This window comes from Melozone crissalis, unplaced genomic scaffold (genome assembly GCF_028551555.1).
Source record: "Melozone crissalis strain CALT ecotype California unplaced genomic scaffold, PUWL_Pcris_2 ptg000027l_1, whole genome shotgun sequence".
NCBI lineage: Eukaryota > Metazoa > Chordata > Aves > Passeriformes > Passerellidae > Melozone > Melozone crissalis.
The window spans coordinates 78921040-78933771 of NW_026535805.1; the positions used below are offsets into that span (position 1 = coordinate 78921040).

Below are 12732 nucleotides of genomic sequence, written 5' to 3' on the forward strand. Positions count from 1 at the left end.
CGCACACGGGCGCGGCAGGGCACGCAGGGAGATGGTTTAGATACTTTTACAGCAAGAAGCAAAACCAAAAGGATTGAAAGTGCTTGATACCTCCTAGCGCACCTTTTACCTTTCCTCAAACCCCTTCCAACCCTCCCGCCGTCCCTCAGGCAAGAGTCCGCTCGGACTGAGCGCTGCCCTGTCTCAGGAGGGAAGGACAGGAAACCCTTCTCGTGAGCAAGAGGTGAGGACAGCTATTCATCACCCCGCTTTCCCCTTCCTGCCCCCCGATAGCTGCCCTCTGCCACGGGACGGGGCCGGGGAACTCCCGGCTCCGGTCGCTTCAGCCCTCGGAGCAGCGCCGCTCTCCCGTCAGCAGCGCGGGCGGGGCGAGGGCAGCGCGGGCGGGGCGGGGGCAGCGAGGGCGGGGCGGCCGGGGCACGTGACGTCACGCGGCGTGGGGCGGTTGCCGCGGTGACGCGAGCCCGCCCCTCTTTAAGCACCGCCTCGGCGGGGCGGCCGCGCTGCCGCTGACGGAAGTGAAGATGGCGGCGGCGGCGTCTGACCTGCTGACGGGATGGTGCCTCTTCGGCCTGGCGCTGCTGGTGAGAGGCGGCTCTCCCGCCCTGCCGCGATCCCCTCACACATCCCCTCCCCTTCCCTGGGCCAGCTGCTGCTCCCTCTTCGGCCGCTCGCTGTTCCAGTGCTGGTCTCCTCGCCCATGCCCCTGGGGCTGCCCCGGCCGCGAGTGCTCCCCCGCGGGTGCCTCGGCGGTGGTGCCGCGGGGCAGAGCCCCGAGCTGCAGCGGGGGCTGCCTTGCCCCTCCGCCCGGCGAGCCGCGCTGTTTGTGTTGTCGCGGGTTCCGTGTGTGAGCGCTGGTGGCGTTGCTCAAGCTGCTCTTAAGGAAGAGTGACTTTTGTGTGGTCAGTATAACCCGGGTGCTGAGTGTTCAGGTAAAAGTGTGCTGATGCTATGCCAGGCATCCGTACAGGGTCTAACATCAGTACCTACTTGCTGACATTGTTGTTATACAACTCATAATTGTTTTTCCCGTGTGTTTCAGGCGATTTTAATTTTCTGCTGGGTTTATGTGCGCAAGTATCAGAGTCGGCGGGAAAGCGAAGTGGTTTCTACCATAACAGCGATTTTTGCCTTGGCCGTTGCTCTTATCACATCAGCACTCCTGCCCGTGGACATATTTTTGGTCTCATATATGAAAAACCAAAATGGTACATTTAAGGTATGGACTTTAAATAATGTTAATTGCCTCTTCAAAACAAGCACTTGTGTTGCAAAAGGATGCTCCTGGGTTGTGAAAGTGTTTGGAACCAGTGCTAATACCTGTTTTAGTGACTTGACTTTTCTAAAAGCTGGGTACTAGTACTGTGCATAAAACACTCATATCTGGTATTTGAACTGGATTTCGATTTTGACTTCTATGCTTTCTCAGATCTTCTGCTCATTTCCAAGTGCTTGTTCCTTCTGTTGTGCATTAGAGTGAATGTACTGTCCTGAAGATACAAGCAAATTGCTTAAGGGTTGCTTTTTAGTGCCTCATGATGGGGCATTGTAGAATAAAACTTGTTGCACTTTTGGTCAAAAATAGACTGTATAGCCCCTTTGTAACTTAGGATTGTTTTGTCTTTTTAGTCAGCAAAAAAATTTAGTGCTGGAACATTTAAACATTTATAAAGATTTACTGTGGTAATCTACCTGCAATGTAAAGCTTGAATTAAGCATTTTGAAAGCTGCAGGAACCCTTGGCAGAGGGGAATGCTGTAGTATCTCTTTTTGGCTGATAAAGCCTTAACTGAACTCCTGCATTTATAAACTGTAGGGGGTTGCTGTGCAAAATGAGTTCCTAATGAGATGAGTACTTGCTGTCATCTGCTCTAAATATTTCTGTAAGAGATCTTCCCAATGCTTCAAGTATTACTTGAATTTTCAAGCAGAGTTCTTGAAGATATTGACCCAGTGTCTTTGTGAGCACATTGTGAGTAACAAGAGGTCGAACTGGAGCATGTAGCTAACTTCAATAACAACTTACTTGGGTTTGGAGCTTAACTGGATCTCTTGTAAAAGTTCTGATCCTGAAACAAGTGATAGTGGGAGAAAGGGAAATGCCTGCTCACCAGATTGTACTGCTTTCCAGCCTTACTTCCAAAGGAAGATACAGGGCTTGCCCAATGTGTGTAATGCTTCAAAACCAGCTTGCGGCTCATACAGTGCTTTTTGGTTGGTGCTTATATAAATGCAAGTTATGAGAAGCCTTTAGAATGGAGCTGTGATGTGTTTTTTGTCATCTTTATTGCTCCTAGTGAATACAGAATAAATTAAGCTGTTACTCAGTGCTACTCAGAAAAGTGTGTTTTCAGGCCTTGCTTGTTTGGAATTAAAGACATTCTAGATGATGGAAGAGATCTTTCACATGTCAGGGTTCTAGCAATTCAATGAAAACGGTAATCTTAAATACATTGAGCTTGACTATCTAGAGAAATAACCATGGTGCAACTAAGTCCAGCTAAAAAATACACATCTAGTGGGGCCTAAGCAGAATTCTGTGCTGCAAAGGACACGTTTTGCTAATGTGTACTTTGCCTGATTAGAAACAAACCTGTGAGAACAGGTCATCAAAGGTGGTCGTGCAGTCACTACAAATTTTTACTTAAGGAAAACTACTTATAATACTGTTTTTTGTGGGCTAGAATTCCTTGTTAATGGACACATGTTGTGATATGGTGAGGTGGATAGGTGCTATTTAAAAATTCTACTGAGAGCAAGCATTCATGCTTGTGGTGAACCCTTTTTTTGGAAAGTACCTTTTTGCCTATGCTTTTGAGGCTTCTTTGTTCTGCTTAGTTCCTAAAGTTGGCAGGTACTTCTTATGGCTTGTTAAAATACAATTGCTCCATACTGCCTTAAAGAAGCATTCCTCTGTGGCTTTTAAGTCTCAGCTGAATTGAGTTTCTAGCTTTGCAGAAATAACATTAGATCTACTGACATTAATGCATTTGATCCAAACACAGGTGTTGAAATTATGGTATAGAAATATTAATGTGGCCTTCTAAGTGGAGTGAATCTGAAATCAGTCAGAACCCACAAACCCATAGGTAAACACAGCTTTATTGATTTGGTAATTCTAGTTCAAGGGGTAATGATGTAGAAGGCTGACAACATCTTAAAATGGGGCACATGGTGTCCTGCACAGGACTGGGAGTGCTGATCCTGATGGTCTCTTCCAATTCAGTATTTTCTATGATTCTGTGGTCTTCATTAATTGTTAAAGCTTTTAAACTGTCCTCAGTAACATGTGTTTCTTTCCTACCATTGCTTTGCAAGTGGGATAGACTGAATTGTGTTTGGAATATTTCCTGAAGATTGCTGGCCTTTCTCTGGACCATTCTTTCAAATCCAACACTTCCAAGACCCTATAAATGATGCTGGGGTCTGAAGGACTTGCTCTGGCAAGAAACCTTCGTTGCTTTGGATGGGCAGAGTGAGTTAAGTCTTTAATCTTCTGAGTGACTTTTTGAGGGAGATCCAGGTAGCAGATGTGGATAATATTCTCTGTAGATAAATTAGTAGTTCATCAAAAAACTCCAACAGGATGATTTCAGAGCTGATGCCAAAAGAGTAGTGGCAGTTATCCAGATTCTAAGTAAAAAATTCTTCTTCTGTGTGTATGCTTTTCCTCTATGTCCCAGCTGTGATTCCTGGTATCAGTGGCAAGAGTCATGAGAAACAAGGGTGCTCAACTTGAAAGAGGTACTATATGTGAACTTCCAGTTCACTTTTGATGTATCTGACCTTACTGTCAACTTGTGGATATAGCTGAAGGTTTACAAGATGAATAAGCTTGTAGCAAACCTAGGGAGAATCACATTACACTAACAGCAGAGGTTAAATTGAAGGCTTTGATGGTTCAAAGTTCTCATTGGGAATTGTGTGTGTGTCCTGTGACAAGGGAACGTGGTATGTCCTGGCTACAAAGATTGGCTGAACTGTAATACCCAAGCAGAGTCTCTTTTTCTGGAAGTTATGAATATTATGCTGCTTTCTGGAGGAATTCACTTTAAAGTGTTGTGTAGCCCTTTTCCATGTGTTCTGAAGTGCCTTCCTTGGCAAGGGCTGTATGCTGAGCCTTGGTCAGCCTTTGTTAACTTGAGGTTTTATTAATTTCAACAGGACTGTTAAGATACTGTTTATACATCTTTCAATTACTACAAATAATGGTTTGTGGTGAAATTGGCTTGTAGTATTTAGCACATAATGGTGTATCTCACCACATTTTGAGACTTAACAAATATTATTTTAAAGTTTTTATACTGCATGAATTGAGCGGGTTTGGTACTGGCAAGTTTTGCACAGTAGTTACACAGTAGAATTCACTGTAACACCTTTTTTGGAGGGTAGGATTACTTTGATTCCTAGTACTGTTAAGTAGGAAAGGAGGATTTTGGTTTAATACTAATGAAAACTTGAGTATTACCTTGTAAGTGAAGTCCTCATAGTGCTCAGCAGCAGCATTTCAGCTCAAAGGTTTCCACTGTGAGCACTGTCAGTGCTTTAGATTGTTTCATAGGATTTCAAATGCATCCAGTTTCATCTGATCTGTTTGATCTGAAAACTTGTTGGACTTACAACAAGCACACAGGAACAGAAAACTTTGCCATAGCTTAAAAACATAATATTTTTGCTGGAACCCAAGTTCTCTGGGTCTGACCTACAAGTCTCGTAAATATTTAAAGCATAGCTGATGCTGTCTTGCAGCAGGAAGACTACTTGAAACAAGGATGCTTCCTTTTCTGTCTCTTTTCCCACTGTTCTTGCAGAAGGCAGAAAAGGTAATGAAACCTTTCATTTCCTTTTTGAAATGTATGAATTCTTGCTAGTGCATGAAGTTAAAAGCCAGTGGCTTCTTTCAGTCTGATTAAGACTGAATGTGTCACAAGCCCTGGGTGTCTGTGTGAGCTGTTGAAAGCCAGTGGTCCTCTTAATGATTCTAAGAGTAGTGTCTGCTTGATGGGAGGTACTTTGTGTAGACCATTTAAGGTTTTTTGCATCTTACTAGGGTGAGAGGGGAACAACTCATTATGTAGATGCTCAGAATACAAAACCACTAGAAATGTCCAGGGTTTTTATTTTTAGAAAGGTGCTAACTGAGAAGTTATTATTGACTGAGACCATGCTTCCTTCCCGAGTAAGAATTACTACTTATGAAACAAGAATACTTGGCCAAAATTTTGTTGCTAGGCAGATGAGGCTGAGATGTGCATGTTTCTGGATGCTGCTTTCCATCTGGTAGTCAAAATCCTGGCACTGTCCCATTTTTGAGGTAACAGGCTGGAAAATATGAGATCTGGGTATGAAATTTCCTCATATCTAACCATGCTATGACTCAGTCTCCAGTCTTTCATACTGCATCTTCCTTTTGTTGCCTAGGCTTTGGGAGAGGCTAATCAGAAGAATGAGTGCTTCATCTGCATTTGATGAAACATCACAAATACTGAGACCTGTAATGTTGCATAACTTTAGGCTCTGTTAAGGGACATTTGCAGAGATTGGGAGCTAGCTTCCCTGGGTACTCATCAAAGTCTTACAGGGTGCAGCAGTGACAGTAAAAATGTCAAAATTAATGGGGATGAAAGAATGAAATTCATGGCTGTTCCTCACCAAAAACGGTGGAAAGTCAGATTAACTTGCAATGGTTTTATCTGTGGAAGTTATCTGTAGAGTTCAAATAGTACTTTTCTGTTAAAATATGTTAACATGAGTCACTAGCTGGACAGAGTTGCTGGGAGAAAGACTCTGCTCAATGATTAACACAGGAGCAAGTGTTCTTTGTAACTGATTTTCCATTAATATAATTATAAAATTAATCTTCTAAGGGAGCTTTGCTTTGGCTTTAGCATTTAGGTAAACTTAGTGTCTTAAGCTGCTTTTTTTATATCTTTACTTACACAGCAACATTTTATGAGCATATGTACTTTTTACACTAGTTTTTAACATGACCTACATTACAAAATACTTAAACATAATAGTTTAATATGGGTCATTATGCTCATTGCACATATCATTGCAATTTGTAGTTTCCCTTGTCTCTCAGTGCAATGCATTGGTACGGGTGTTTTAAAGGTGATATGTGTTTGCTGAACTGCATGGAACAAAGTGAAGTACAGCACAACAGTGTGGATTGCCTGAGTTCTGCAGGTCCTTAGAGAATTTGTGGTCCCATTTTGACCACCTTAAACTGTTTGTTGAAGGCAGTATGGATTTTCAGCTCCCTAATCTATTGTGCTTCTAAGCCACTCATTGTATATACTGTAAGCTTGGTTGTAATGAATGGAAAAGAAAAAGACCAGATCTAGGTGGCTGCTCAGATGGGTTCTCAGCTGAGTCCTGGATGTGCTAGTTGAGTTAATTCCTGTACCTAGCAGCTTAGTGTGTCACCAGAGATGTTAAGGCTGTTGGAGCTCTGATACTCATTAGGTAGCAGTGCTTGCTTTTGACAAGACAGTGCTGCTGTCTGTAGCCTTTGAAACATCTCACATGGACTGTTACTGCCTTTGAGCTGCTGATGGTGTGTGCATATGGATTATCTGCCAGTTAGAATGGAGCATTTTGCTTTGTGGTTTGTTTAAATGTGGGCCTGTGGCAGCTGACTGAAAGCTGACATAATAATTATGATATACCATTAAATTGGCTTGCATTACGTGTTCTTCTTGTGAGGAGTAATGCAAAGTTTGTGTTCTGAGGCACAGGTAAGTAATGGTGAAATGCACACATGTGCAATTTGAGCTTGTTTGGTGTAGTATAGCAGCTCACTATTGTACTATGGTGTAGTGTATGTTTCCTAGTATACTACTCTGGTCCTGTGTGCAACTTAATTTGGAAAACAAAATGAAAAGCAATTGCAATGTTTAAAGTTCTTCATCTGTATTGTGTTAAAAATGCTTCTCTGTAGCTGAAGGAGAAGCAGTTCTCGGGCAGCTAAGCCATTTTGTATTTCCTTTACTAGCTACCTCTTCTGTACAATGGCTGTGTCTCTTAAACTCTCTTAAACTTTGGGTCTCACTGTTGCTTTTCTTGCTTCTTCTTGGTTTTTGTGCATTTTAAATGTCTCCATTGCTCATAGGAGAGACCTTTTTTCTAATAGCTACTTGGAATCAAGTAATGCAAACAGTCCAGTTCAGTCTTGATTTTCCCTTAGCCTTGATTAAAGTAAGCATTTTCTTAATACATAACATGAGGCAATTTACATGTTCTGTATCTGTTCTTATTCTAGTCAAATTCTTTTGTGGTTTATTTTAATACAAATGCCTAGAAATTTCTTTTTTAAAATGCTGTTGGGTGTGAGCCTGGCAGTCTTCAAAGACTGAGCTTATTGTGTACCTGACAGATACTTCAGGTGTTGCTTCTGCCCCTTCTGCTATAATATTTTTCATCCCTTTTTTTTGCTGATTAGATGTCAAAATGGATGTGTATTTTTCTGCTCAAATTCCAGCTGGATGATAATCTAATTTAGTTCATACAGTGAATTTTAAAACTTAATGTAAACTGATCTACTGGAAGTCTTAGTATAGTAAGAAAAAGGAAGCTGGTGCTGATTTTCTGAGAGATTTGAAAAAGTGTTCATGGTATGTCATCAAGCCCATATTCCAGTTGACTTTATGCAGTTCTGAGGGAACTGAAAAACCAGATGCCAAAGTGTCTTTATGTCTTAGGGGAGCAATGTTTAAGTAGTGTGCTCGTTTGCATTTTCATGTCTCCTTGTTAATGCGTGTCTTTACAGCTAAAAGGGATTGACCTTACTGGTTTGAAGAAACTCCATACTTCTGTATGCAGGCTTTGGCAGTACTGGGTATTTTTTTTTCACCAATTCAGTTATGTTGGTGTGTTCTCTAGCTTTTAAAGAATTGTGCTTGTGGATAACTACTTTCTTGCTCTTGACCACGTGTAGATTGGATCCCACAAAACTAAAACAATTCTGAAATATGTTCAACCTGTATGGGCAGCATTGGACCATTTTATTCAACCCTTGAGTTTCTGTCAATGATTGTCATAAAGTATTTAGCTTCCTTAAACCAATAGTTTCTCTCTTGGAGGAGAGGGAGTGGGCACAAGAACTTGATTTCATCCATCTGGCTGCAGTTTCCAATGTAGTTAAGAGTTGTATTTTCACTTCCTTTGTTTCTATTCTCCAGATCATTCCCTGGGACTGAGTAGTGCTGTTACTTTTGCTCTTGTTGAAATAAGGGATATAAGTGCTCTTGGAATTTAACTTGTAAAATTAGATATTGCTAAGTTGAATATTCATGTAATTCAAGTCTTTGTAAAACAAAAAAGTGAAGTGTTGTACTTCTGAAAAAGGAGATGATAGCTTAAACTGATGTAATAACTAACAAGTTAATGAATTATTTCTCACTGAGCATAATAAAAACTTCTTTTGTATTATGTCTAAGTATTGTTGCATCTGTGTATGCAAATTTTAAACAAAGCTATTCTACAGCGGAGATATTGTGTACATTGTGTACTTTGTCCAACTGTGTGGCCATGTGGCCCATTTTTGTGGCCTTGTTTTAACAAGAAAGCAATTAAAACAAGGCCACAAAAATGGTCAGAGTTGTGGAACACCTCTCCTGTGAAGACAGTCTGAAAGAGTTGGGGTTGTTCAGTGTGGGGCTGTTGTTGCAGCCTTTCAATATAGAGAGAGCTTATAAGAAAGATGTAGAAACAGTTTTGAGCAGGGCCTGTGGACACAGAAGAGAATGTAACAGCTTGACACTGAGGATGTAGATTCAGCTATAAAGAAGAAATGTATGGTGAGGTTGATGGTTCTCTGGAACAGCATTCCCAGAGGAGTTGTGAATGCCCATCACCAGAAGGATTCCAAGGTCAGGTTGAATGGGGCTTTGAGCAACCTGGTGTTCCTGCTCATGGCAGGATGGATGGGCTAGGTGATGTTTGATGTCCCTTTCAACCCAGATCATTCAATGATTATCTTCCCAGACTCTTACAAAGATACTGTGGAAATTAGCAGAACATATATGGGAGCTGCCAAAACTGCTTAATGATCCTTTGGGTCTAAAACCTTCCTTTTGTGAAACTGTCCTGTGCTTATTCCTGTTTGCCCAGGGGTTTTCACTGTTGCTAGCACTCTAGCATGGAATTCTTTAGAAGTAGCATTTTTATTTCTCTCTCTTTATTTGTGTTTAGTGGTTGATTCTCATGTAGTCTTTTATTACATTTGCTAATAAATGCTTCTATCCTTTATTGCTAGGTCTGGGCTGATGCTAATGTTTCAAGGCAAATTGAAGACACTGTACTTTATGGATATTACAGTAAGTATTTTAGCTGCTTTTTTTTTTTTTTACCAAGTAATAGGACCTTCAAGTGAAGTGATGAAGTTTTTAGAGGTCATATTGGGTTATCCCTTTTTGGTTAAACATGAGTCTTATACTTAGTGCTCTTCAGAGAATATTTTTTATCTTCAAGAGCCCCCTAAAACTGCAAGTATACTGAAGCCAGTTCATGAAAAGGCTGATGGTTGCTGTTGTGTCATCTGTGGTTCACATGTTTCCTGTGTGTGTATTTAGTGGTCCCTTAAGGGGAACACGTGGTTTTGCTGTAGCTTTTATGGCATTTAACATATGCAGCAGTGTGAAACTCATCTACCACGTATAAAGTTCATGCAACCATGAGTGCAACACTTAAAAGTGTTCAGATTCAGCAACTACTGTGTTCCAAGTAGCAGTTACTGTGCAGGAGCATAAAGGAGTTAATTCAAAATGGTCATCCTAAATAGAACTGATGTTTAAAAAAGTGACTGAAATAAAATAACTGTTCACCAAAGATCTGCACAGTCTTATATCAGTTTTTTAGCAGTCCTTATGAAACTTATGAGAAGTTTTACTACTACTGGATATATGTAGTAGGTGTAGAAATGTGCTCAGCACAGTTTGAGTAAAATGCTTGTTTCAGTTAATGGTGCAAGCTCTGAGGTGGTTGCCTGCTTTTGGTCACATTTCCAAAGACTTGAAGTTTTTTCTTTTAGATTATTGTGGTTCTTTTGAAAATATTTTTTAGTTCAGGAGATGATTTAAAATAGTGGACTTAGTTCATTAAATTAGATTAATTATTGCCTGCCAATGGTAGTAACAAACTAGAATTGGCTTCACCCTGCATAAAAATGAATAAAGTCAAAAGTAGTAAGAAGACTTCTGTTTTCAAAAAACAACTTTTAACACAGATTCTTTGCTTTATAATAGTGGAATTGATATGTATTTGATTTCTTTTCTTTGTAGTTTACCAAAGTCTTGTTTAATAGATGAAATATTTCACAACTCAAAAGATGGAATAATCTTCAAGCTCTTCTGTGGTCTGTTTTCCGTTAGATTTGTGAAATGATTGATTGATGAATTTCTGTAAGGTGTTTTGGGCTAGCTGAATGTTTTAATAAGTCTTGAACTAATTTTTAAAAAACTTAAAAAAAACCCAAACTTTCCCAACTTAAATTGGGAAAACTGCTTTTGTTTTTGGCCTTTCTGGACAGGTCTACTTGAAATACTGTAGGAAAATGTCTTATTTCATAGCATATCCTCCAGATGGTGGTAGAGATTTAAACATGGCTTTAAAATTGTTTTCTCTTGCTATCTTAATTTGAGTAGATACACTTTTTCAAAACTGGTTTTATAACTAGAGCTATGTTGAAGTGAACAATCATAGTAACTTGTTTTTCAGAGGTCTCCAAAAATCATGTATAAAAACACAATGCCTCTCCTACATCATCTAGTGCCCTGCTGCTGTTGCCCAGCATAGTGCCATAACAGCTGAGAAGGAGAAAGTTAAGCAACTCTTCCATTGGAATACTATTCCACTTTTTTTTTGCTATCTTCCTTAGAAAGTATTTGGTAGTATTTTTGGTTTTTTTGTTTTTTTTTTAACAGACAGGATGAGCAGTAGTGAAGTACCCTTTTGTACTTAGAAGATGAATACCAGATTTTCTTGTCTCCTGAAAATGGAGAATAACTATATAGTTACTACTTGACTTGTACAGTTGTATTGACAATTTATGGTATTATTAATTGGTGGGCTTAGGTCATTGTCCTTCAATCCAAGTCACTTGTAATTGTAGCAAGAATGTGGAGACTGGGATTTAACTGATGTTTTAGAGTATTAGTCATTACTTTGCTACTTGCATTGCTTTTTACTTATAAAGCTGTAACTTAACATAGAAAAGCTTTTTTGGTTTTTGAGTAGGTGTTAGCCCCCTTGAAAAGTGTTCTGTTTCTCATTCCCACCTGGTTTCTTGACTAGACTGATACAAAAGTAGAATGAGTTTGTATTTGTAGAATGGTAAGTGAGGTACCTCTCAGAGTGAAGCTTGAAATAGCTGTGTCTTGAAGTGGGATTTCAGCAGCCTAAAAGCTTTTCTTAGGAAATCAGTACTAATAATTGCTTTGAAGCCATAGTGGCTTAGTGTGTTACTATTTCTAATCCCAAATGTAATAGAACATGCCTCACAGTACTTTAGTGATTGAACAATGATCAATGGTTGGCAAATGCTCTAAAAAAGCATGTCAGTTTGTGTGGAAGGAAAACTCTCTTGCAGAAAGTGTTGTAATTGAAAACTGTTCGACACTGTTTACTTTGTATCACAAAGAATGAGGTTGAAACAACTGACAGTAACCTGGAGATGTGTTGTGTAGCTCTTCCTCTAGTGAGTAAATGCTACCTGTTGGAGTCACCTCGATGTCCAGTGTCCTTTGATGAAATTTTGTGTTTGGTGACAGGGTATTATTGGTAGATTCTAATCTGCTTGTGAGATAGACCAAGATCTTGACCTACATGTGTTAGGTGAATCCCAGCTACAGTGTGACAAGGACTGTCTGCTAAATTTTATGGGATCTCTTCATGTGTGCTTTGAGATCTATGCTAAACTTGAGATTTTTAATTTCCTTTTTGAGTCAGCAAAAATCTGGTGATTCCTAGGTTAAAATTTGAGTAAGAATTTATCCAAAAGGTTAAGTGGTATTACTTGGACGATTTTTACATGGAGCTTTGTCTGCTTGCTGCAAGTGTTTGATAAGTCATTGACACAAGAATTTGGGCTTCTGGGAACTAAGTGCAAAGCAAATATGACTTCATATTTTCATGGTCTGGTTCTAGGAGAAGCCATTCTCAGTACTCTGAGAGATCTGTAGCTGTGCTTGACAAATACTGTGAAGTTGATCTACAGAAACACTTTCCTAAATAGGGTAATGTTTCTGAGAGCAATGTGCTAGAACATAAATGGAAAGTCACACTTATTCACAATATTGAGGTAGTATGACTGCTGCTGTAGAATGCCTAGGAAGGCTTCTTTTTCAAGTTTGAGTTTTCAAGGTGTTATATAGCACTGAATTTGCTTTTGGCAAATGTGACAGTTCATGAACTAACTGAGAACTTGTTTCTCTTCTTGCATTGCCATACTAAATACACCAAGCAGTAGATACCTTTAACACTTTGAAACATTTTTCCAAAGAATGAGTTCTATTTAGATATAATTAGAGATTCATATTTAGATTCTAGGTGTTGAAACTTATTTGGCTTCTATACTAGCTTCAGGAAAAAAGGCTAAGATTTCTTTGGGGCATGTGGGCACTGTGAGGAGTGCACCAGCCAAGATAAGAGGTCACAAACTTAAGTTGGGAATGAATGTATTCATGGGAAGGTGTTAATTACATTTATATGTATATGTGGAAAGGTGTTAAT

General features: G+C 39.8%; 1 protein-coding gene across 2 annotated transcripts in view; it reads left to right on the plus strand.

The window, feature by feature from the left end:
* Positions 1–478: 478 nt before the first annotated feature.
* Positions 479–12732, plus strand: part of LMBRD1 (LMBR1 domain containing 1) — a 69399-nt gene continuing 57145 nt past the window's right edge. For both annotated transcript variants that reach the window (XM_054279884.1, XM_054279885.1), the window contains exons 1-3: positions 479–584; positions 1043–1219; positions 9260–9320. In XM_054279884.1, the coding sequence (XP_054135859.1) occupies positions 525–584; positions 1043–1219; positions 9260–9320 (298 nt within the window). In that variant the 5' untranslated portion in view covers positions 479–524. The remainder of the gene's footprint in view (positions 585–1042; positions 1220–9259; positions 9321–12732) is intronic.